This window comes from Canis lupus, chromosome X, assembly GCF_011100685.1.
Source record: "Canis lupus familiaris isolate Mischka breed German Shepherd chromosome X, alternate assembly UU_Cfam_GSD_1.0, whole genome shotgun sequence".
Classification (NCBI taxonomy): domain Eukaryota; kingdom Metazoa; phylum Chordata; class Mammalia; order Carnivora; family Canidae; genus Canis; species Canis lupus.
In genome coordinates this window covers 56,914,574-56,941,770 of record NC_049260.1, presented here as the reverse complement: position 1 = coordinate 56,941,770, position 27,197 = coordinate 56,914,574, and the positions used below count along the sequence as shown (strand labels likewise).

Genomic DNA, 27,197 nt, shown 5'->3' with positions numbered 1-27,197 from the left:
AAATCAAGTCAAGATGCTTAACTGACTGAGCCACCCAGGCACCCCAGAGAACATACCTTAAACTAAATTCATCTTCTCCACCATTACAAAAATGAAGAGGCCTAGCATTTCTCGTGTGCTGGTGTCATACTTGCAGCTACCCTGCCAAAACAATGGTTTATTATAAATTTATCTGTGTCATGTTCAAATTATTTTTAAAGTATGATGCTTGGCTTGATAATACTATAACTTTATCTTATGCTGTATCTTTTTTAAAATGCAGTTTTAAAGAATTCAGCCACTGGAGATAAAAAAATAAAACAATAAAATTTTAAAAATAAAATGAAATATTATTTATTTATTTATTTATTTATTTATTTATTTATTTATTTATTCATGAGACACACAGAGAGAGAGAGCAAGAGAGAGAGGGAGAGAGGCAGAGACACAGGCGGAAGGGGAAGCAGGCTCCATGCAGGGAACCTGACATGGGGCTTGATCCCGGGTCTCCAGGATCAGGCCCAGGGCTGAAGGCAGCGCTAAACCGCTGAGCCACTGGGGCTGCTCGAAATGTATTTTTATTGAGATGTAATTGACATATAACTTTGTGTAAGTTTGAAGTATCCAACATATTGATTTGATACGTTCTTATTGTAATATGATTACCACCGAAGTGTTAGATAACACCTCTATCACATCATATAATTATCATTTTTTTGTGGTAGGAATGATTAATATTTAGTCTCTTAGCAATTTAAAAATTTATAATACACTATTATTGTTCATATTCACTGTGCTGTGCATTAGATCTCCAGAACTTATTTATCTGCTGGTTGCAAATATTTTACCTTTTTAAAAAAAGATTTATTTATTTTAGAAAAAGACAGAGAACAAGCACATGGGGGGAGAGGCAGAGGGAGAGAATCTTCAAGCAGACTCCCCACTGAGCATAGAGTCCCATGTGGAGCTCAATCCCATAACCCGTGAAACTATGATCTGAGCTGAAACCAAGAGTCAGTCGCTTAACGGACTGATCCACCCAGGCGCCCTGCAAGTTTGTACCTTTAAACAAAATCTCCTTGATTCCTCCATCCCCCAACCCCTGGTAACCACCATTTTGCTGGGTATTTTTAATTTGGCTTTTTAAGTTCCACATATAAGTGATATAGTACAGCATTTGTCTTTCTCTAACTTCTCTCACTTAGCTTAATGCCCTCAAGTCCATCTCTGTTGTCAGAAATGGCAGGATTTCCATCTGTCTCATAGCTGAATGATACTCCTGTGTGTGTGTGTGTGTGTGTGTGTGTGTGTGTGTGTGTGTGTGTGTGATGTCTTCTTTATCCACTGCATCTGTTGACAGTGTTTCTGTATATTGGCTATTGTGAATAATGCTTCAATAAACATGGTGGTGCATATATCTCTTTGATATCCTCTTTTCATTTCCTTTGTTTATATACCCAAGAACAGAATTGCTGGATCAATCAATCATATGATAGCCCTATTTTAAGTTTTTGAGGAACCCCCATAGTGTTTTCTGTAGTGGCAGAACCAATTTGCATTCCATCCAACAGTGTACAAGAGCTCCCTTTTCTCCACATTCCCATGCCAACACTAGTTACCGCTTGTCTTTTTGATAATAGCCATTCTTACAGGTGTGAAATGATATTATATTGTAGTTTTGATTTGCATTTCCCTGTTGATTAGTGACTTTGAACATCTTTTCGTGTACCTAATGGCCATCTGTATGTCCTCTTAGGAAAAAATATCTATTCAATTCCTCTGCTCCTTTTATAATTGAATTTTTTAAATTATTGAGTTGTCTGAGTTCTTTATATATTTTAGATATTAACTTCTACAGTTTGCAAATATTTTCTCCTATTCCATAGGTTGCCTTTTTATTTCTTTCATTGTTTCTTTTCTTGTGCAAGAACTTGCAGTCCCACTTGTTGATTCTTGATTTTATTTCTTGTGCTCTCAGTGTCATATCTAAAAAATCATTGCTAAGACCAATTTAAAGAAGCTCTTTTCATATGTTTTCTTTTAGAAGTTTTACAGTATCAGGTCTTATATTTAGTCCATGTGAAGTTAATCTTTGTGAGGGTGTAAGGTAGGGGTCCAGCTTCATTCCTCTGCATGTGGTTATCTAGTTTTCTCAACACCATTTGTCGAAGAGACTGCTCTTTCTAAATTGACTGTTCCTGGCTCCCTTATCAAATATTGACTGTAAATGCAGGGGTTTATTTCTGACTTTTATTCTGTTCCATTGGTCTATGTGCCTACTTTTATACCCACATAATACTATTTTAATGACTATATCTTTGTAGTATAGTTTAAAATCAAAATGTATGATGTCTCCAGCTTTATTCTTCTTTCTCATGATTATTTTGGCTATTTGGTGTCTTTGTGTGATTCCAGACAAATTTTAGGATTCTTTATCTATTTCTGTGGGAAAAAAATGACATTGGAACTTTGATAGGGATTGCATCAGATCTATAAATGGCTTTTGGTGGTATGGACATTTTAACAATATTATTTCTTCCAATTCATTGAACATGGCATAGCTTCCCATTTGTTTGTGTCTTTAATTTCTTTCATCAAAGTGTTGTAGTTTTCACTGTACAGATCTTTCACCTCCTTAGTTAAATTTACCCTTAAGTATTTTATTTCTTTTGATGCTATTGTGAATGGGATAGTTTTCTGTATTCTTCCTGCAGCCATTTTTGGCTGCTAATGTACAGAAGTGCCCCTGATTTCTATATGCTGATTTTATATCCTGCAACTTTACTGAATTCATTGATTGGTTCCAACAGGTTTTGGTTGAATTTACAATTTTATGTATATAATATCATATCATCCTCAAGTAATGACAATTTTACTTCTTCCTTTCTGATTTGGATGCCTCTTATTTCTTTGTCTTACTTAATTGCTCTAGGTAGGACTTCAGATATTATGTGGAATAAGAGTGGTGTGAGTGGGCATCCTTGTCTTGCTCCTGATCTTAGAGGAAAGGCTTTCAATTTTTCACTGTTTTTTTTATTTGGATTCCGGTTAGTTTCAGGTGTACAATATAGTGATTCAACACTTATGTTCAACACTTATATACAACACCTGGTGCTCATCACAAGTGTTAGCTGTGGGTTTGTTATATATGGCCTTTATTATGTTCAGATATGTTCCCTCTATACTGAACTTGTTGAGGGTTTTTACCATGAAAAGATGTTTACGACCTCCATCTTAACTGCTTCTGGGATAATATGGGAGGAAAAAAAAAACCTTCAGAGGCCCCTGAAAATAAAGAATGCTACATTGTTATTTTCTATTCTGCTGAACATATTCAAAATGACTTCATATGCACTGATATGATACTGGTGTACAGGGAGAAGAAATCTATATCTTTTGCTGAAAATGTCCTTTCTTTCTTTGCTCTTCATAGGCAGCCCTGGAAGCATTGGATGAACTGGACCTGTTTGGTGTGAAAGGTGGGCCCCAATCAGTTATCCATGTCCTAGCTGATGAAGTACAACACTGCCAGGTAAGAGAATAATGAACCACATTATAAAAAGTTTTACTCTTACCCAGACTCAGAATGAGCATGGCCATTAGAATAAGGAGACCTGAGAGTACACAATCTGATTTATTACTATCTGCCAAAAGTATCTTATCCAAGCTTCCTATACTGAGTTAAGTTTGATATAGCGTGAACTATAACATAGATCATAGTCCCGAACCATAGTTCGCTCATCCATGGCTATAAAGGGATCCTATCATAGTATGTGGAATTCTAATTCACAGTTGTCATATCAAGGGTCTGTGGGCTCTGTTCCTTTCCTAAATATACCAAGAAAACAAGAGGTGACTGATTTTGAGTAATCTTCTTGATAGTGGCTTTGAAACATTCTCTTATCTCCAGTTGTCTCTAGGCATAGATGTTTGGAGATTAGACTGTTTAAGTGGTAAATATGTATCCTCAATTTTGTTTAGGGTTACTCTCTGTATTGAAAGAGTAAGGTTCTTCTCGTTGGCAAGATGACTTTCTCCCTGTCTTCAAACCCTGATTAAATACCCATAATAAATATAAACTTATCTTCTCATTTTAAAAATGTGAAATTTTCCCTGGAAAAGATAAATGTCAGCAGTGTAGGAGCTGATCCTTCCACATCCTGCTTCTTGGCAGCTACATCTTCTCTTATCTTTGTACTTAAATGGTTGCTAATGGAGCAAGGGGACTGTGGACAAGATGATGTTTAGAGTATTCTTTATCCATGAGCAGCTGCTTAAGATTCAGGATTAGGAAGCATTGAGAGCAGTATTAAGACGAGGCATGATTTACAGAAATAGCTAGTTTTCTAAGCTCTTACTTAGAAATTATTCTTGAATTATTATCAAATTCAGTGTTGAATATAATTGAACCATTATTATGGTATAATGTTTAGATTTTTCTCCCGAGTGATCCTCTTCCACATAATCTTTTGAAACTAAAGCTGTTTGTTTTATAATCCCAAGTTGTTTACTAATATGCCAGTTTTGACTTCCTTTCTTCCTTTTTAGTCTATCCTTAATTCGATACTCCCCCGGGCTTCAACATCCAAAGAGGTAGATGCTAGTCTGCTCTCAGTTATTTCCTTCCCAGCCTTTGCAGTAGAGGATAGCCAGTTGGTAGAGCTCACAAAGCAAGAAATCATCACCAAGCTTCAGGTATGTCCATATGTGCCCTTCTTTTCTTTAGAGCTTTGACTTTAAGGAGAAACTAATATCACTGGGGGTTCTGAGTCAGTGATATTACCAAATGATCAGTGTTAATACCACCAGTAATAGAACATATTGACATCATGTATCCCTGATACAGTGTACTGAAAAGTGCACAGCACCAATGTGGTATCCATGCAACTAATGCGTTATCTTAGTCTAATCATGAGAAAACATTAGACAAGACCAAATTGAGGGCCATACTACAAAATAACTGATGAGTTCTTTAAGTGTCAAGGTGATGAAAAACAAGACTGAGGAACTGTCACAGATTGGAAGAGACTAAGGAGATGTGACAACTGAATGCAATGGGATCCTGAAATGGATTTGGGAACAGAAAAAAAAAGCCATTAGTGGAAAAACTGGTGAAATCCAAATAAGTTCTGTACTTTGGTTAATAGCATTGTACCAAGGTTAATTTTTTAGTTTTGATAAATGCCCTGCAGTTATGTAAGATGTTAATATAAAGGGACAGTGGATGAAGAGTAATGGGGATTCTGTACTGTTTTTGCAACTCTTCTGTAAGTTCTCAAGTTATCTCAAAATTTAAAAAGATATGTTGTCTTTTTTTAAAAAAAAGCCTGTTGCTCTCTTATGAACTGTGTGAACAGGACCACATAGATTAGCAATTGGGCTGTTACAGACTTACCCTATGGTGGAAAGTGATGGAGAGGATAATATTAGAAATTCTGCTTTAGTGAAGAGCCCTAGACCTCACTTCAACCCACATTGATGGCTGAAATCAGTTTCTGCTGCTGGGCTGATATCGAGGGTTTTTTTTTTTTTTTAAGATTTATTTATTTATTTATTTATTTATTTATTTATTTATTTATTTATGAGAGACACAGACTGAGAGAGAGAAGCAGAGACATAAGCAGGGAGCCCGATGCGGAACTCGATCCCGGATCCTGGGATCACGACCTAAGCCGAAGGCAGGCGCCCAACCGCTGAGCCACCCAGGCGTCCCTCAGAGGGTTTCTTTTAAATTACCTTTTATTATTTTTTAAATATTTTATCTGTATTGGTGATAGGTTACAATTGCACATGTTGCAATTATATGGATTCATTATATGGATATACAAATGGACATGCTTCCAACTTTTTTCTCTGCATTCCCAGGGTCGTTATGGTTGCTGTCGCTTTCTACGAGATGGATATAAAACCCCTAAAGAGGTGGGTTTCTTTTCCCCAAAACAAGTACAAAGTAGAATGGTCACTACTATCTGCAGTCTCATTCAGAGAAAATACTTAACTCATTGGTGGTACTTCAAATAATCACTAAGTAGGATAACAATAACTGATGTTTGCTCCCTTTGTTGGGGTTAGTTGCCTTTATGTTTTTTGTTTGTGAGCCTTTATAGATCAAATAAAATAGAGGAAGGTGTAGTTCTTCCACTTCTTGGAGCTGGTTGGTTTCAGAAAAAAAAAAAAGCTACTGATAGGTGCTTAAATCAGTGGATGAGAGGTTAAGCAGAAACAGAAGATTTTGAATAGTCTCAAAGTATCTCCCTCCCAAATACTGAATAATTACAAAGGGGAAAATCTTTCCTTCAGTATATATTTCTGGCCCCCTTCCACCTTTTGCAGTTGGTTAGTTCTGAACAATACCTGATCTTGAAAAGTTAACATCCTTTTGTTCCACTTGTCAAAGGTTCTCCTTGGAATTATCAATGGAGAAAAATCAGTATTATTAAAGGGAATGAATGGTCAATAAGAAGCACTTTACTGGCAATGTAAACATTGTTTAAGGCCTTTTTTCATTATTGAGCTCAAACTCTTCTGATCTACTTCCCTTATTCTACTTTGTTCTTTAGCCCCATTGATTTCTATCTCTACCAATCTGTTAACATTATGCTCTGAAATATCATCAGAAGCTCCTAAGTGATCAATCCAATAGCCTTTTCTCAGTCCTTATTGAACTTGACTCCTCTGTAGTCCATTACTGTTACCTGCCCTTCCATTTTCTTGAAATTCTTTTCCCATTTCATTTCCACAGTACTACACTATCCTAATTATTCTCCTTTTGACTTCCCTCACTGAACTATGAGGCTTTACCAAGATTCTGTTCTTGGGTCATTTGTTTACTATATGTAGGTGCTACAACGGTAACTTGTCCTTCAAGTGTTACCTCTACGAGGATGATTCCCAAACCCTCATCTCTTGCTGTCCTTGTAAACATTTCTATTTGTATGTTCTTATGCTACCTCAAATTTAACAAATATAAAATAACACTCATGTTTACTATAAACTAATCTCACTTCTTCATATACCTGCCTGTAGCATCATTCTTATCCCAGTTCTACTAGTTACAAGTCACATCACAAAGTACTCGCTAAGGGAGGAGGAGTATGTACTGTGCTCTGCCTTCTCTGAAACAAGCTCTCAGAAGTGAAAGGCTGTATTCTGATACCTCTGAACTAAAGATGTAAGTCTGACTTTGCAGTGATAAGATAGACTTTGTTTATTGTGTTCTTACCAGGATCCCAGTCGCCTGTACTACGAACCATCTGAGTTGAAGTTATTTGAAAATATCGAGTGTGAATGGCCACTGTTCTGGACATACTTTATCCTTGATGGGGTCTTTGGTGGCAATGCAGAACAGGTAATATACTGGGGAGACAGCTTTTCAGCAGAATGTCTTTGTCTTGCAGTTAATGGCTGTGCTGACCCTGTGACAAAATGGGAGTTCCCTATTAGGAAAGACAGTCTTCTAGAGACTAGCAGTTGAGAGCACTAGGTTAAGAGTTGGAAGACCTTTACATTGCCATTGCTCAGACTTGGCTTTTAACAAATACGGAGAGCAAAACAGCAAGCCCTGTCCTCTTGCCTCAGCTGTTAGAGGTATTTCACTTTACTTCCTGGCTTTGTGTATCTTTTATTTTTTAAATTTATCTTGGAAATGATGTTCTAATGTTAGCCCCCTCAAAAACTCCCAAAACAACAACCCGTTTATACCTGTCCTTGCCCCCTGAAAACATGGTCATCATCACTTTTTGAGCTTCATGAATAAAGTAATTTAGAAACCATCATTGGAAAATAAACTGGGATATTTGATCAAGTAAGTTTAGTGTCAGGTGTTCTACAAACTAGCTGTGGTCTAAACTTGGACATAAATCCAACACATTTGGAAGTCACTTATATTTGGCTACATAAAACACAATTTTGTGTAATTTGAATGCTTTGGCCAATATTAATCTGTAACTGCCAACAGGATCTTAAATAATAGGGTTACACCAAAAGTTTCAGGGGCCACAGAGTGCTGTTTGATTCTAAATTTCAGTATTAAGGAATATCCTCTTTGAGAAAGCAAATAAGATAAGTGGTAATAAAAATAGACCACCCTATTTTGACCACCCTATTTTCATTCTACCATTTTTCTCAGTCCTTCTCAAATTCCACAGAATTTTTTATAAAAAAAACTTCTCTTGCTCAAAAAAAAGGTGTATTTATCAGATGTGCCTACTAAGTACAAAGCACAATCACGTTTTTTTTTTTTTTGGACTCATTGGGGTAAAAAGAGTTGGGAAACTTGGATTCTTTTTTGTTCTTTTTTTTCTGGCTTCCCTCCTGACTCTTGAATAGCCCAAATATAGTCATGGGCTTTTTCCGTTTCTCTGTATACAAATAGTTTTTCACTCTTCTTTGAAGAAGAAGATGTCCCTAAAGTTTTTTGAATTTCACAGATGAAGATACTCCATAAGCACAAAGGACAGTCAATTCAGCTGTAATGAGACATATATGTTTCTTGAAAATCACCATGCTCTGCATATTTGAGAAATAAAAACTATAGGGATCATGGGAAAAGGAGGTTGGGACCCAGCACTTAAAAAGTTTGTCAGAAATACATTTTTAAAAAATGCTAGGAACCTAACAAACACTGTCATAACTTTATGCATGTTAAACAGTTAAGAAATACATGCATACCACAGTTGATATGGCACTTGTACCTTGAAAGGGACCTTAGGTTTGCTTGTGGATATGTGCCAGCTCACCTGATGGGTTCCCACGCCCACCACTCTGTGTGCCAGAAGAAGAGAAGAAGAAAGACAGCAAACAGTGAGGGAAAAGAGAAAAAGAACATAGAATATACATGATGAATAAAAAATAAGCTGAGAAGAAAGGGGAAGAAATTAAAGAGAAGGGAAGGCACACAGAGTGATGCAGCTAGGGTGACCACTAGAAGGGAGCAGCACAGAAGTTATTATGAAGCCATAGAAGGAGTATTGTCTGAAATCGGATGGAAAATTCTAACAGGGCACATGGATGGGTGTGGTTCATTGTCCTCCTGGGGCATGTTCATGTGTAAAGTGTTTTGGGTATTCATACATGGTCAGTTCAGCTGAGAGTACTCTCAGGTCAAAACTGTGCATAAGCAAATGTCAAATTCGTGCTGTGCTCAAAGTGTTCCCTAATATATCAAATGTGTTGGAAAAAATTTGGGTTTTCAAAACAACTGTTATAGCAGAACTGTTTCTTTCCACCATAAATTGTAGTGATTTTTTTCTTTTTGTGTGTTTTTTAAAATTTTTATTTATTTATGATAGTCACACACACACACACACACACACAGAGAGAGAGAGAGAGAGAGAGAGGCAGAGACATAGGCAGAGGGAGAAGCAGGCTCCATGCACCGGGAGCCCAACGTGGGATTCGATCCTGGGTCTCCAGGATCGTGCCCTGGGCCAAAGGCAGGCGCTAAACCGCTGCGCCACCCAGGGATCCCTCTTTTTGTGTTTTGTATTTTTTGCTTTTTATGTATTACTAATCTAATCTACAGCAAATTGTTAAGCAAAAAATGTGAACTTCACTCTACTGAAAACTTAATTTTCTAGTTAAATATGGTTTTAAAAGCCAGTACCTGTAAAGACAAGAAGCTATATTTAGAGTGGTGGATAAAAACAGGCCTGTGAAGGCAGGCTGACTTGGGCTCAAATCTGACTCAACCTTACTATTTGCTGTGTGATCTTCCACAAGTTCATAACCTTTTTGAGCCTTATTTTTTTCAGTAAAAGGGCCTTAATTGCATGTATCTCCTAAGATGGTTATTAAAATTAAATATGTTGAAGCACACAAAATCTCTAGCGTAGTATCTGGCCTTTAATAAACATTTCATAGATGCTTAGTAAATGTTACTTTCTTTCTTTTCCCTTTTACTAAATGAATCCTTTACAATAGGAACTTCTTCGGCTACAACCCTCTGACATCCCCCAAGGGAACTCTATATAAACTTTTTTCCCCCTTTCTTATACTTGCAGGTTCAAGAATATAGAGAGGCTCTTGAAGCAGTCCTCATCAAGGGAAAAAATGGAGTTCCACTTTTGCCAGAGCTATACAGTGTTCCTCCAGACAAGGTGAGTTGGACAGTGCCATAACATGGAGCAGGGAGAAGGAGAGCAGTACCTCGATAGAAGTGCCTCATTTGAGTCAAATAATTTTTAATTTTCTGACTTTAATTATCAAAAAGTTTGTCTTTAGGTATAATGTGATGAAAATATGATTTTATTCCTTTGAAACTAAACTTTTAAAGCAGTCTCAGGTATGGCACAATTGTACAGTGAGACAAGGGCGAGACCAAACATTCCAATGATAGTTTCATGGGTGTATACTTATCCTCAAACTCATCAAGATGCATATGTTAAATACGTATGGCCTTTTTATATGTCAACCATACCTCAATTTTAAAAAATTAATGGTTCAGAGATTGAGTTTTTTTAAAAAATGAGTGGGAAATATCAGAGAGGGTGAGAAAACATGAGAGACTCCTAACTCTGGGAAATGAACAAGGGGTAGTGGAAGAGGAGGTGGGCGGGGGTTGGGGTGACTGGGTGACAGGCACTGAGGGGGGCACTTGACGGGATGAGCACTGGGTGTTATACTATATGTTGGCAAATCGAACTCCAATAAAAAATAATTTTGAAAAAGACAAACCTTAAGGTTAAAAATGGTACGGAGTTCAGTAGGCAGAACTAGAGTGATGTTCTGTGTGAACTCTCAGGATTTGGTATTCTCTGCTTTGAGGCCAGTAATCTTGGATTGTTTGAGTAGATCAGGTTTGGAAAATGAAGTATGTCTCCATTTTCCTGCAATGCTGGTTGGGAGTACCATTGTTCCTCTTCTCCATTTCTAAGGAGCATTAGCCATGGGAGAGTTGCAGTCTTCCACTCTGGTGGCGATGGATGGAATAAACTACTAGCAACATCAGCAGCATCACCTGAGAGCTTGTTAGAAATGCAGATCTCAGGCCTTCCTCCATAGCTACTCAGGCCGAATCTGCCTTTGGACAAGATCCTCAGGTGATTTGTATGTACACACAGTTAGAGGAATACTTCCCTAGACTGTAGTCGTAATGCTTGACTTTTCAGTGCATTGCATAAGTAACTGTTTTCTAAGGCATGAGTCACAATCCAGATTCAGCCTTTTTGTTGTCTAGTATCTTTAACCTTCTATCACCTTTCATGTGGCTTCTTTATCTTTTCTTTTAGGTTGATGAAGAATATCAAAATCCTCACACTGTGGACCGAGTCCCCATGGGCAAGTTGCCTCATATGTGGGGTCAGTCTCTGTACATCTTAGGAAGCTTGATGGCAGAGGTAAGGGGAAACCTCAAGACTCTTCCACTTTTTTCTGCTTTAGTCAATATAATAATCAGATTTGTGAGTAGCTCATTAAATCTGGATCTGTCCTTTGCTTTTATATTCTCCTTTAATTATATATTTTCCTCCAGACCAGGTCGTTAGAGTGGGAGCATGGCCAGTCCTTGACAAAATTCTTTTCCCCCTGGCAACCATGTCTCTCATACTGCCCAGGGCTTCCCACCTTGGGACTGTACTTGGAACTGCTCTCGGATCAGGGCCTAGATCTCGCCCTTTCAAAACACCCTTCACCCTAGTGGCTTGCCTGGTGACTGATACATGCACCTGTGCTTAGATAGTAATGATGATTGATAATGTATTTAAGTACTAACTGTTTCAAGCAACATAATGTTTTATTATTTAATTGAATAAACCAATAAGATCATTTTAGGCACCATGAAAAGTGGTTGGGAACATCATAGTTTTAAAAATTTATTGTTTGTTTACTTTTTGCTGTGGGACTAAAACATTTAACATAAATGTTTTTTATGTTAAATTCAGTTGAAACAGCCCCCTTTTTTGCTTTAAAAAAAAGATGTATCTATTTATTTTAGAGAGCACGTGAGCATGGGGAGAGGGAGAGAAATCCTCAAGCAGACTCCTTGCTGAGTGCAGAGCCCCACGTGGGGCTTGATCCCAGGACCCCAAGATCATGACCTGAGGTGAAATCAAGAGTCAGATGCTCAATAACTGAGCCATCCAGGTGCCCATCAGTTGAAACAGCTCTGAATGAAGCACTTGGGAATTTTGTACTTTATTTCCAGCTTATTTCTGATATTGAGAGCTGTGTTGAGGGTTCGCTTTCTCAAAGTTTTCCAGATATACTGACAAATCTGTTTCCCCATTGTAGGTTATTATGGTAAGCTATAACTGAGGCTCCTAGAAGATCCAGGGTAAGACTTAGCTATCCTTTCTGAGCCAGAGTTTTTGACCTGTTTGTGTATGACTATTTTCCACAGCTGTTTTCTTTCACTCTGCTTTGGTTTTTTTCTCAGTTTTATTGAGATAAAATTGATATACATCAATGTGAATTTCAGGCATAGAACATAAAGTTTTGATTATCTTTAGTTGATATTATGAATAATGAGCAGAAAGATCAGTTAAAATAATCCCGACCTGATGACTTTCTCATTCAATGCTAAAAATAAATTAAATGTGTGAAAAAAGGAGATGAATGGTGTTTTTAAGGGTAAAATGGGTGAGTTTATCCCACTTAATCAAGGATAGACATTCAAGTCAAAAGATATCTACTGGTGCGCCTGGGTGGCTCAGTCAGTTGAGCATCTGACCCTTGGTTTCAGCTCAGGTTATGATCTCAGGGTCCTGGGAAGCCCCACTTTGGGCTCTGCACTTAGTGCAGAATCTGCTGGAGATGCTCTCCCTCTTCTTCTCCCTCTGTTCCTCCCCCTGCACTCTTTCATTCTCTCCAAAACAAATAAATAAAATGTTTTTAAAAAGATATATGCTGAGCAGAAAGTATAGCAGTCACATGAATGACTGAGAAAACAACAAAACTTAAGTTATTGATAATAAGCATTGTGGTCTGATTGTCTAATTATATACACCAGAGGAGGTAGAGGTTTAACTAAGAAAACTTTCTGCTTATCCTTTGTACCCCATCTTGTACCACTTTCTGCCTTAATTAATGAAATTAATTTGGATGTGAATTCAGGAGTTCAAACATTTTTTATATAGTGAAGGTATTTGTTTCCTTTCCATACCTGCCTCTCACATGTTTTTGGCACTGGTATATTGTTTCTCCTCAAACATTAGCTTTTTCTCTGAGAAATAATAATCTGTCTTTTTATGGTTTTTCCTTAGGGATTCTTAGCTCCTGGAGAAATTGATCCCCTGAATCGAAGGTTTTCTACAGTACCAAAGCCAGATGTTGTGGTTCAAGGTATGGATTCTTATTCCCAGCAGTAGAAACTTTATATTAAGGATCTGCTGTGGACCAGTGAATGATGGCTTTATTGTTTAGCATGTGTTTTGTTAGTCTTCAAAAAGTATACAATGGTTTTAAGATTGCTATTAATCTCAATCATGAACAAATGCTTAAAAACTGATGTTATTTGACACTCTTAACCACTTTTTAATTCTAGAAACTCTTTTCATTGTCATGATATTATAGCTTTTAGATGATCTCTGCTTTCTTTCTGAACATTCCTTCTGTGCTTTTTCTGTTAGTACTCCTTTATTCTCATGCCCTTTTAATGGTTGTGTTCTTAATCTTATATTGTTGTCTTTCTGTATTTATACTCTAGTTTGCTAGTGTTGCCTCCTTCATAATAAATTTGCTTCCATGGATCCAACTATTCCTTCTTTGGAGAGTAGTGGAACTCTTCATTTTTTTGTTCCTAACAACTTAAATTTTGAGGTATCTTCTCTATGCAAAACACTGGGCTAAGGTCTATAAACATTTTAAGAATTCTAGTCCCAACGTCTATAAAATATCTTTACCACTTATACTTCAAATGCAAAACTGACCTCTTTTGTATCCATTCCATCCTTTCCCCTCTCCCATGAAAAGTAGATCTTTCTACTTTTCTTATCTCTTTGAATGACCTCACTATTATTTTAGTTTCCTGGGATATAAAATTCCAGGTGATTTTTGACTCTGCAAGGACACAATTCAGTATGGTATTAAGTTCCTATAAAATTTCTCTGGTCACTTGACTTTCTGGTTGGCAGTATATGGCAAATAATCCTGTGCATTTTACTCTTCCCTTCTCATGAGGTACCTTGTTCTCCTTTGAGGCTTATGCCATCTGGTTGTATTGATCTCCTGGTTGCTCTAATTCATTCATTTAGCTTACAGCCTTCTTCTTTGCAAACTCCTGCTCTAGTGCTAGATCTCAACATCAGAAAAAGTGCCATCTAGCATTTTAGCCTCAAAATTCTTGGATACTTATAACCCTAGTCACCTTTCCCTCCACCTCTATGTTACCCACTCATTTTGAGGACCAAACTTTAGAACTATTCCACTTCATATATCGTCCATTCAAAAAAATTCCAGTTTATGGTCATAGCTATATATTATTTCAATTGTCTTCTTCTTCCCATGACACTTGTCTCTATTTTCTCCAAGTCTGCTCTTCCCTATTTGTTAATCATTGAAATATCTTAATCACCCATGCACCATAATTCTACTACACCCACTAGAAAAACCATAGCCCCGCCTCAATCTTACAGTCTGGGAGGGAGGGGCAAGATGGCGGAAGAGTAGGGTCCCCAAGTCACCTGTCCCCACCAAATTACCTAGATAACCTTCAAACCATCCTGAAAATCTACGAATTCGGCCTGAGATTTAAAGAGAGAACAGCTGAAATGCTACAGTGAAAAGAGTTCACGCTTCTATCAAAGTAGGAAGACGGGGAAAAAAGAAATAAAGAAACAAAACATCCAAGGAGGGGGGGCCGTGAGGAGCTGGGCTAAGGCCGGGAAGAGTGCCCCCAGGACAGGAAAGCCCCATCCCAGAAAAGCAGGAGCTTCACCAATCATCCCGGGCGGAAAGGCAGGTGCAGGCAGGGAGTAAGAGCAGGATCCCAGGAGGGCGGGGATGCCCTCAGGCTCCCTGGGACACTAACAGACACCTGTGCCCTGGGGGAGAGTGCGCCGAGCTCCCTAAAGGACCGTAGCGCGCGCATGGCTGGACGCGGGAGAAGCTCTGAGGGGCTCAGGCTGTGGCTACACGCGGAGGGCCTGCGCGGCCCCGGAGCAGCTCCGAGGGGCTGGGGCGGCGGCTCCATGGAGAGGGGGCTGCACGGCCCGGAGCGCGAATCCAAAGGCGCAGGCCCGGGAGCACAGTGCGCTGGGGACACAGCCCAAGATCCTGTCTCACCCCGTAATAGGCAGAGGCCAGGAGGGCACAGGACAGCAAGAACTCTCCCGCCCGGAGCTGAGCAGATCAGCGGCCCCGCCCCCCGAGCATCCAGGCCCCTGCAGACTGAGAGCTCTGTAGTTACTGCCGGAGCTGAATCCAGGGCTCCAGAGCTGGCCGCTGCCACTGCGGTTGTTCCTCCTGGGGCTTCACAGGATAAACAGCTTAAATATCTTTCGCTGAGCAGCTCCCCCAAGTGCTAACACCTGAAAATCAGCACAGCAGGCCCCTCCCCCAGAAGACCAGCTACACGGACAGGGGAAAAACAAATTATTGACCAAGCAGCACTGGAAAGTTCCAGGGGAAGTCAAGGGAATACAGTATACAGAATCAGAGGATGCACCCCCTTGGGTTTTTGTTTGTTTGTTTGTTTTTTCCTTTTGTTTTGTTTTTGTTTGGTTTGGTGTTTTTTTTTTTTTTATCTTTTTGATTCCCGTTTGCTTCCCACCCCCCCTTTTTTTTCTTTTTATCTCTTTTTCTTCTCTTCTTTTTTCTTTTTTCTCTTTTTTCTTCCTTTTTTCTTTTTCTTTCCTTTTTTCTCTTCTTTCTTTTTCTCCTTTTGCCAATACAACTTGTTTTTGGCCACTCTGCACTGAGCAAAATGACTAGAAGGAAAACCTCACCTCAAAAGAAAGAGTCCTCTCTCCCACAGAGTTACAAAATTTGGATTATAATTCAATGTCAGAAAGCCAATTCAGAAGCTCTATTATAAAGCTACTGGTGGCTCTAGAAAAAAGCATAAAGGACTCAAGAGACTTCATGACTGCAGAATTTAGATCTAATCAGGCAGAAATTAAAAATCAATTGAATGAGAAGCAATCCAAACTAGAAATCCTAACGACGAGGGTTAACGAGGTGGAAGAACGAGTGAGTGATATAGAAGACAAGTTGATGGCAAAGAGGGAAACTGAGGAAAAAAGAGACAAACAAAAGATCATGAGGATATTTTAAGGGAAATAAGGGACAGCCTGAGGAAGAAAAAATCTATGTTGAATTGGGGTTCCCGAGGGTGCCGAAAGGGCCAGAGGGCCAGAATATGTATTTGAACAAATCATAGCTGAAAACTTTCCTAAACTAGGAAGGGAAACAGGTATTCAGATCCACGAAATAGAGAGAACCCCCCCTAAAAATCAATAAAAACCGTTCAACACCTCGACATCTAATAGTTAAGCTTGCAAATTCAAAAGATAAAGAGAAGATCCTTAAAGCAGCAAGAGACAAGAAATCCCTGACTTTTATGGGGAGGAGTATTAGGGTAACAGCAGACCTCTCCACAGAGACCTGGCAGGCCAGAAAGGGCTGGCAGGATATATTCAGGGTCCTAAATGAGAAGAACATGCAACCAAGAATACTTTATCCAGCAAAGCTCTCATTCAGAATGGAAGGAGAGATAAAGAGCTTCCAAGACAGGCAGGAACTGAAAGAATATGTGACCTCCAAACCGGCTCTGCAAGAAATTTTAAGGGGGACTCTTAAAATTCCCCTTTAAGAAGTCCAATGGAACAATCCAAAAACCAGGGACTGAATAGATATCATGATGACCCTAAACTCATATCTTTCAATAGTAACTCTGAACATAAACGGGCTTAATGACCCCATTAAAAGGCGCAGGGTGTCAGACTGGATAAAAAAGCAGGACCCATCTATTTGCTGTCTACAAGAGACTCATTTTAGACAGAAGGACACCTACAGCCTGAAAATAAAAGGTTGGAGAACCATTTACCATTCAAATGGTCCTCAAAAGAAAGCAAGGTTAGCCATCCTTGTATCAAATAAACTAAAATTTACCCCGAAGGCTGTAGTGAGAGATGAAGAGGGACACTATATCATACTTAAAGGATCTATCCAACAAGAGGACTTAACAATCCTCAATATATATGCCCCGAATGTGGGAGCTGCCAAATATATCAATCAATTAATAACCAAAGTTAAGACATACTTAGATAATAATACACTTATACTTGGTGACTTCAATCTAGCGCTTTCGACACTCGATAGGTCTTCTAAACACAACATCTCCAAAGAAACGAGGGCTTTAAATGATACACTGGACCAGATGGATTTCACAGATATCTTTTTTTTTTAATTTATTTTTTATTGGTGTTCAATTTACTAACATACAGAATAACACCCAGTGCCCGTCACCCATTCACTCCCACCCCCCGCCCTCCTCCCCTTCTACCACCCCTAGTTCGTTTCCCAGAGTTAGCAGTCTTTACGTTCTGTCTCCCTTTCTGATATTTCCCACACATTTCTTCTCCCTTCCCTTATATTCCCTTTCACTATTATTTATATTCCCCAAATGAATGAGAACATATAATGTTTGTCCTTCTCCGACTGACTTACTTCACTCAGCATAATACCCTCCAGTTCCATCCACGTTGAAGCAAATGGTGGGTATTTGTCATTTCTAATAGCTGAGTAATATTCCATTGTATACATAAACCACATCTTCTTGATCCATTCATCTTTCGTTGGACACCGAGGCTCCTTCCACAGTTTGGCTATCGTGGCCATTGCTGCTATAAACATCGGGGTGCAGGTGTCCCGGTGTTTCATTGTATTTGTATCTTTGGGGTAAATCCCCAACAGTGCAATTGCTGGGTCGTAGGGCAGGTATATTTTTAACTGTTTGAGGAACTCCACACAGTTTTCCAGAGTGGCTGCACCAGTTCACATTCCCACCAACAGTGTAAGAGGGTTCCCTTTTCTCCGCATCCTCTCCAACATTTGTTGTTTTCTGCCTTGTTAATTTTCCCCATTCTCACTGGTGTGAGGTGGTATCTCATTGTAGTTTTGATTTGTATTTCCCTGATGGCAAGTGATGCAGAACATTTTCTCATATGCATGTTGGCCATGTCTATGTCTTCCTCTGTGAGATTTCTGTTCATGTCTTTTGCCCATTTCATGATTGGATTGTTTGTTTCTTTGGTGCTGAGTTTAATAAGTTCTTTATAGATCTTGGAAACTAGCCCTTTATCTGATATGTCATTTGCAAATATCTTCTCCCATTCTGTAGGTTGTCTTTGAGTTTTGTTGACTGTATCCTTTGCTGTGCAAAAGCTTCTTATCTTGATGAAGTCCCAATAGTTCATTTTTGCTTTTGTTTCTTTTGCCTTCGTGGATGTATCTTGCAAGAAGTTACTATGGCCGAGTTCAAAAAGGGTGTTGCCTGTGTTCTTCTCTAAGATTTTGATGGAATCTTGTCTCACATTTAGATCTTTCATCCATTTTGAGTTTATCTTTGTGTATGGTGAAAGAGAGTGGTCTAGTTTCATTCTTCTGCATGTGGATGTCCAATTTTCCCAGCACCATTTATTGAAGAGACTGTCTTTCTTCCAATGGATAGTCTTTCCTCCTTTATCGAATATTAGTTACCCATAAAGTTCAGGGTCCACTTCTGGATTCTCTATTCTCTTCCACTGATCTATGTGTCTGTTTTTGTGCCAGTACCACACTGTCTTGATGACCAAAGCTTTGTAGTACAACCTGAAATCTGGCATTGTGATGCCCCCAGATATGGTTTTCTTTTTTAAAATTCCCCTGGCTATTCGGGGTCTTTTCTGATTCCACACAAATCTTAAAATAATTTGTTCTAACTCTCTGAAGAAAGTCCATGGTATTTTGATAGGGATTGCATTAAACGTGTATATTGCCCTGGGTAACATTGACATTTTCACAATATTAATTCTGCCAATCCATGAGCATGGAATATTTTTCCATCTCTTTGGGATTTCACAGATATCTACAGAACTTTACATCCAAACTCAACTGAATACACATTCTTCCCAAGTGCACATGGAACTTTCTCCGGAATAGACCAATACTGGGTCACAAATCAGGTCTGAACCGATACCAAAAGACTGGGATCATCCCCTGCATATTCTCAGACCATAATGCCTTGAAATTAGAACTAAATCACAACAAGAAGTTTGGAAGGACTTCAAACACGTGAGCTTAAGGACCATCCTGCTAAAACATGAAAGGGTCAACCAGGAAATTAAGGAAGAATTAAAAAGATTCATGGAAACTAATGAGAATGAAGAAACAACCATTCAAAATCTTTGGGATGCAGCGAAAGCAGTCCTGAGGGGGAAATACATCGCAATACAAGGATCCATTAAAGGATTGGAAAGGACTCAAATACAAAAGCTAACCTTACACATAAAGGAGCTAGAGAAAAAACAGCAAATAGATCCTACACCCAGCAGAAGAAGAGTGTTAAGAAAGATTCGAGCAGAACTCAACGAAATCGAGACCAGAAGAACTGTGGAACAGATCAACAAAACCAGGAGTTGGTTCTTTGAAAGAATTAATAAGATAGATAAACCATTAGCCAGCCTTATTAAAAAGAAGAGAGAGGGATCCCTGGGTGGCGCAGCGGTTTGGCGCCTTTCTTTGGCCCAGGGCGCGATCCTGGAGACCCGGGATCGAATCCCACATCGGGCTCCCGGTGCATGGAGCCTGCTTCTCCCTCTGCCTGTGTCTCTGCGCCTCTCTCTCTCTCTCTGTGACTATCATAAATAAATAAAAATTTAAAAAAAGTTAAAAAAAAGAAGAGAGAAAAGACTCAAATTAATAAAATCATGAATGAGAAAGGAGAGATCACTACCAACACCAAGGAAATACAAACGATTTTAAAAACATATTCTGAACAGCTATACACCAATAAATTAGGCAATCTAGAAGAAATGGACGCATTTCTGGAAAGCCACAAACTACCAAAACTGGAACAGGAAGAAATAGAAAACATGAACAGGCCAATAACCAGGGAGGAAATTGAAGCAGTCATCAAAAACCTCCCAAGACACAAAAGTCCAGGGCCAGATGGCTTCCCAGGGGAATTCTATCAAACGTTTAAAGAAGAAACCATACCTATTCTACTACAGCTGTTTGGAAAGATAGAAAGAGATGGAGTACTTCCAAATTCGTTCTATGAGGCCAGCATCACCTTAATTCCAAAACCACACAAAGACCCCACCTAAAAGGAGAATTATAGACCAATATCCCTGATGAACATGGATGCAAAAATTCTCAACAAGATACTAGCCAATAGAATCCAATAGTACATTTAAAAATTATTCACCACGACCAAGTAGGATTTATCCCCGGGACACAAGGCTGGTTCAACACTCGTAAAACAATCAATGTGATTCATCATATCAGCAAGAGAAAAACCAAGAACCATATGATCCTCTCATTAGATGCAGAGAAAGCATTTGACAAAATACAGCATCCATTCCTGATCAAAACTCTTCAGAGTGTAGGGATAGAGGGAACATTCCTTAACATCTTAAAAGCCATCTACGAAAAGCCCACAGCAAATATAATTCTCAATGGGGAAGCACTGGGAGCCTTTCCCCTAAGATCAGGAACAAGACAGGGATGTGCACCACTCTCACCACTGCTATTCAACATAGTATTGGAAATCCTAGCCTCAGCAATCAGACAATAAAAAGACATTAAAGGCATTCAAATTGGCAAAGAAGAAGTCAAACTCTCCCTCTTCATCGATGACATGATACTCTACATAGAAAACCCAAAAGCCTCCACCCCAAGATTGCTAGAACTCATTCAGCAATTTGGTAGCATGGCAGGACACAAAATCAATGCCCAGAAATCAGTGGCATTTCTATGCACTAACAATGAGACTGAAGGAAGAAAAATTAAGGAGTCAATCCCATTTACAATTGCACCCAAAAGCATAAGATACCTAGGAATAAAGCTAACCAAAGAGGTAAAGGATCTATACCCTAAAAACTAAAGAACACTTTTGAAAGAAATTGAGGAAGACACAAAGAGATGGAAAAATATTCCATGCTCATGGATTGCCAGAATTAATATTGTGAAAATGTCAATGCTACCCAGGGCAATTTACACGTTTAATACAATCCCTATCAGAATACCATGGACTTTCTGCAGAGAGTTAGAACAAATTATATTAAGATTTGTGTGGAATCAGAAAAGACCCCGAATAGCCAGGGGAATTTTAAAAAAGAAAACCATATCTGGGGGCATCACAATGCCAGATTTCAGGTTGTACTACAAAGCTGTGGTCATCAAGACAGTGTGGTACTTGCAGAAAAACAGACACATAGATCAATGGAACAGAATAGAGAATCCAGAAGTGGACCCTCAACTGTATGGTCAACTAATATTCGACAAAGGAGGAAAGACTATCCACTGGAAGAAAGATAGTCTCTTCAATAAATGGTGCTGGGAAAATTGGACATCCACATGCAGAAGAATGAAACTAGACCACTCTCTTTCACCATACACAAAGATAAACTCAAAATGGACGAAAGATCTAAATGTGAGACAAGATTCCATCAAAATCCTAGAGGAGAACAGAGGCAACACCCTTTTTGAACTCGGCCACAGTAACTTCTTGCAAGATACATCCACGAAGGCAAATGAAACAAAAGCAAAAATGACCTATTGGGACTTCATCAAGATAAGAAGCTTTTGCACTGTTGATACAGTCAACAAAACTAAAAGACAACCTACAGAATGGGAGAAGATATTTGCAAATGACGTATCAGATAAAGGGCTAGTTACCAAGATCTATAAAGAACTTATTAAACTCAACAACAAAAAAATAAAAAAATAAAAAAAATAAAATAAACTCAACACCAAAGAAACAAACAATCCAATCATGAAATGGGCAAAAGACATGAACAAAAGTCTCACAGAGGAAGACATAGACATGGCAAACACGCACATGAGAAAATGCTCTGCATCACTTGCCATCAGGGAAATACAAATCAAAACCACAATGAGATACCACCTCACACCAGTGAGAATGGGTAAAATTAACAAGGTAGGAAACCACAAATGTTGGAGAGGATGCGGAGGAAAGGGAACTCTCTTGCACTGTTGGTGGGAATGTGAACTGGTGCAGCCACTCTGGAAAACTGTGTGGAGGTTCCTCAAAAAGTTAAAAATAGACCTGCCCTATGACCCAGCCATTGCACTGTTGGGGATTTACCCCAAAGATACAGATGCAATGAAAAATCAGGACATCTGCACCCTAATGTTTATAGCAGCAATGTCCACAATAGCCAAACTGTGGAAGGAGCCTCGGTGTCCATCGAAAGATGAATGGATAAAGAAAATGTGGTTTATGTATACAATGGAATATTACTCAGCCATTAGAAATGACAAATACCCACCACTTGCTTCAACATGGATGGAATTGGAGGGTATTATGCTGAGTGAAATAAGTCAATCGGAGAAGGACAAGCAGTGTATGTTCTCATTCATTTGGGGGATATAAATAATAGTGAAAGGGAATATAAGGGAAGGGAGAAGAAATGGGTGGGAAATACCAGAAAGGGAGACAGAACATAAAGACTCCTAACTCTGGGAAACGAACTGGGGGTGGTGGAAGGGGAGGAGGGCGGGGGGTGGGGGTGAATGGGTGATGGGCGCTGAGGGGGGCACTTGATGGGATGAGCACTGGGTGTTATTCTGTATGTTGACAAATTGAACACCAATAAAAAATAAATTTATTATTAAAAAATAAAAAATAGGGGATCCCTGGGTGGCGCAGCGGTTTGGCGCCTGCCTTTGGCCCAGGGCGCGATCCTGGAGACCCGGGATCGAATCCCATGTCGGGCTCCCTGCATGGAGCCTGCTTCTCCCTCTGCCTGTGTCTCTGCCTCTCTCTCTCTCTCTCTGTGTGACTATCATGAATAAATAAATAAAATCTTTAAAAAAAAATAAAAAAAATAAAAAATAATAAATAAACTGATAGACATCAAAAAATGAAAAAAATCTTACAGTCTGCACATTCTTTTTCTATTAAGTTTTTTATTTTTGTTTCTAGTATAGTTAACATACAATTTTTTATTAGAATCAGATGTACAGTATAGTGATACAACCATTCTGTACATTACTTAGTATTCATTATGATAAGTGTACTCTTTAATCTCCATCACCTGTTTTAACCATACCTCCCACCCACCTCTCCTCTGGTAACCATAAGTTTGTTCTATATAGTTAAGCTTCTCTTTCTTGGTTTCTCTCTCTCTCACTCTCTCCCATTGTTTCTTGTTTTTTTTTCTTAAATTCCACATATGAGTAAAATCACATGATATTTCTCTTTCTCTGACTGACTTATTTCGCTTAGCAGTATACTCCCTAGCTCCATCCTTGTTGTCACAAATGACAAGACTTCATTCTCTTTTATGGCTGAATAATATTCCATTGTGTGGAATGATCAGAAGCTTCTTACTTTGATGTAGTCCCAATAGTTTATTTTTACTTTTGTTTCCCTTGCCTCTGGAGACATATCTAGAAAGAAGTTGCTATGACCAAGGTAAAAGAGGTTGCTTCCTGTGTTCTCCTCTAGGATTTTGATGGCTTCCTGTCACACATTTATGTATTTAATCCATTTTGAGTTTATTTTTGTGTATGGTGTAAGAAAGTGATCCAGTTTCATTCTTTTGCATATAGCCGTCCAGCTTTCCCAGCACCATTTATTGAAGAGACTTTATCCCATTGGATTTTCTTTCCTCCTTTGATGAAGACTTATTGACCATATCATTGAGTTTATTTCTGAGTTTTCTATTCTGTTCTATTAATCTATGCGTCTATTTTTTTTGCTAGTACCATATTTTTTTATTATTACAACTTTGTAATATAACTTGGACTCTGGAATTGTGATACCTGCCATCTTGTCTTCTTCTTTTTTGAGGTTGACCTGCCTATTTGGGGTCTTCTGTGTTTCTATACAAATTTTAGGGTTGGCTGAGTGAAGTAAGTCGATCAGAGAAGGACAAACATTATATGTTCTCATTCATTTGGGGAATATAAATAATAGTGAAAGGGAATATAAGGGAAGGGAGAAGAAATGTGTGGGAAATATCAGAAAGGGAGACAGAACGTAAAGACTGCTAACTCTGGGAAACGAACTAGGGGTGGTAGAAGGGGAGGAGGGCGGGGGGTGGGAGTGAATGGGTGACGGGCACTGGGGGTTATTCTGTATGTTAGTAAATTGAACACCAATAAAAAATAAATTAAAAAAAATTTAGGGTTGTTTGTCCCAGTTCTGTGAAAAATGCTGTAGGTATTTTGATAGGAATTACAATAAATCTGTAGATTGTTTTAGGTAGTATAGATATTTTAACAATATTTGTTCTTCTAAACCATGAGCACGGAATGTCTTTCCATCTCCTTTCATCATCTTGAATTCCTTTCATCAGTGTTTTATAGTTTTTTTTTAAAGATTTTGTTTATTTATTCATGGGCGACACAGAGAGAGAGGCAGAGCCGTAGGTAGAGAGAGAAGCAGGCTTCCAGCAGGGAGACTCAATCCCAGGACCCCAGGATCATGACCTGAGCCAAAGGCAGATGTTCAACCACTGAACCACCCCAATGCCCCCAGTGACTTATAGTTTTCACAGGTCTTTCACCTTTTTTGTTTAGTCACAGATATTTTATTGTTTTTGATGAAATTGTAAAAGGGACTGTTTTCTTAACTTCATTTTCCGTGGCTGCATTATTAGTGTATAGGAATGTAAGATTTCTATGCATTTGTTTTGTGTCCTGGGACTTGTCTGAATTCATTTGTCAGTTCTAGTATTTTTTTGGTGGAGTTTTTAGGATTTTCTAGATGGACTATCGTGTTATCTGCAAATACTGAAAATTTTATTTCTTCCTTACCAATGTGGATGCCTTTTATTTCTTTTCATTGTCGGATTGCTGTACCTAGGATTTCCAGTACTGTGTTGAATACAAGTGGTAAGAATGGACATCCTTGTTATTATTGACCTTAGGGGAAAAGCTCTCATTTAGTCCCCACTAAGGATGATATTACTGTGAGTTTTTCATAGATGGACTTTATTATGTTGAGGTATGCCTCTAAACTTATTTTGTTGAGAGTTTTTATCATAAATGGATGTTGTACTTTGTCAAATGCTTTTTTTGCATAAATGATCATATGGTTCTTACCCTTTCTCCTACTGATGTGATGTATCCTGTTGATTGATTTGCAAATATTGAACCAACTTGCATCCCAGGAATAAATCTCAATTGATCATGGTAAATGTGTTTTTTGAAAGAACTGTTGGACTCAGTTTGCTAGTATTTTGGTGGGGATTTTTGAAAGCATATTTGTCAGAGATATTGGCCTCTAGTTCTCTTTTTCTATACTGTTTTCATCTGGCTTTGGTATTAGGGTGATACTAGCCTCACAGGATGAATTTGGAAATTTTCTTCCTCTTTTAACTTTTGGAATAGTTTGAGAAGACTAGGTAGACTAGGTATTAACTATCTTTAAAAGTTTGGTAGCATTTTCTTATTAAGCCCTCAGGTCCTGGACTTTATTTATTTATTTATTTATTTATTTATTTATTTGTTACTGATCAATTTCATTGCTGATAGTTGGTCTGTTCAAATTTTCTATTTCTTCCTGCTTCGGTTTTGGTAGGCTGTATGCTTCTAGGAACTTATCTTTTTCTTCTAACTTGTCCAATTTGTTGGCATATAGTTTTTTATACTGTGCTCTTACTTTGTATTCCTGTGGTGTCAGTTGTTATTTTTCCTCTTTCATTTCTGAATTTCTTTATTTGCATCTTTTCTCTTCTTGATAAGTCTGATTGGAAGTCTATTAATTTTGTAAATCTTTTCAAAGAACTAGCTCCTGCGTTCACTGATCTGTTCTATTGTTTTTTCAGTGTGTACATTACTTCTGCTCTAATTCTTCATGATTTCCTTCTGTCTGTTGTTTTGGGTTTTACTTGTCCTTCTTTGGCTAGATCCCATAAGTGTAAGGTTACACTGTTTATTTGAGATTTTTCTTGCTTTTTTTTTAATTTATTTTTTATTGGTGTTCAATTTACTAACATACAGAATAACCCCCAGTGCCCGTCACCCATTCACTCCCACCCCCCGCCCTCCTCCCCTTCCACCACCCCTAGTTCGTTTCCCAGAGTTAGCAGTCTTTACGTTCTGTCTCCCTTTCTGATATTTCCCACACATTTCTTCCCCCTTCCCTTATATTCCCTTTCACTATTATTTATATTCCCCAAATGAATGAGAACATATAATGTTTGTCCTTCTCCGACTGGCTTACTTCACTCAGCATAATACCCTCCAGTTCCATCCACGTTGAAGCAAATGGTGGGTATTTGTCATTTCTAATAGCTGAGTAATATTCCATTGTATACATAAACCACATCTTCTTGATCCATTCATCTTTCGTTGGACACCGAGGCTCCTTCCACAGTTTGGCTATCGTGGCCATTGCTGCTATAAACATCGGGGTGCAGGTTTCCCGGTGTTTCATTGCATCTGAATCTTTGGGGTAAATCCCCAACAGTGCAATTGCTGGGTCATAGGGCAGGTATATTTTTAACTGCTTGAGGAACCTCCACACAGTTTTCCAGAGTGGCTGCACCAGTTCACATTCCCACCAACAGTGTATGAGGGTTCCCTTTTCTCCGCATCCTCTCCAACATTTGTTGTTTCCTACCTTGTTAATTTTCCCCATTCTCACTGGTGTGAGGTGGTATCTCATTGTGGTTTTGATTTGTATTTCCCTGATGGACAGTGATGCAGAGCATTTTCTCATGTGCATGTTGGCCACGTCTATGTCTTCCTCTGTGAGATTTCTGTTCATGTCTTTTGCCCATTTCATGATTGGATTGTTTGTTTCTTTGGTGTTGAGTTTAATAAGTTCTTTATAGATCTTGGAAACTAGCCCTTTATCTGATATGTCATTTGCAAATATCTTCTCCCATTCTGTAGGTTGTCTTTGAGTTTTGTTGCCTGTATCCTTTGCTGTGCAAAAGCTTCTTATCTTGATGAAGTCCCAATAGTTCATTTTTGCTTTTGTTTCTTTTGCCTTCGTGGATGTATCTTGCAAGAAGTTACTATGGCCGAGTTCAAAAAGGGTGTTGCCTGTGTTCTTCTCTAGGATTTTGATGGAATCTTGTCTCACATTGAGATCTTTCATC

At 38.6% G+C, this 27,197-nt stretch overlaps 1 protein-coding gene across 9 annotated transcripts in view; it reads left to right on the top strand.

Moving 5' to 3' along the window:
- Nucleotides 1–27,197, top strand: part of PHKA1 (phosphorylase kinase regulatory subunit alpha 1) — a 180,379-nt gene that overhangs the window by 33,166 nt on the left and 120,016 nt on the right. For all 9 annotated transcript variants that reach the window (XR_005386338.1, XR_005386339.1, XR_005386340.1 and 6 more), the window contains exons 7-13: nucleotides 3,413–3,511; nucleotides 4,528–4,674; nucleotides 5,845–5,898; nucleotides 7,205–7,327; nucleotides 9,981–10,076; nucleotides 11,208–11,315; nucleotides 13,179–13,257. Coding sequence is in view for 6 of the 9 variants with exons in the window: in XM_038587724.1 (XP_038443652.1) it covers nucleotides 3,413–3,511; nucleotides 4,528–4,674; nucleotides 5,845–5,898; nucleotides 7,205–7,327; nucleotides 9,981–10,076; nucleotides 11,208–11,315; nucleotides 13,179–13,257 (706 nt within the window). In the remaining 3 variants the exon portion in view is untranslated. The remainder of the gene's footprint in view (nucleotides 1–3,412; nucleotides 3,512–4,527; nucleotides 4,675–5,844; nucleotides 5,899–7,204; nucleotides 7,328–9,980; nucleotides 10,077–11,207; nucleotides 11,316–13,178; nucleotides 13,258–27,197) is intronic.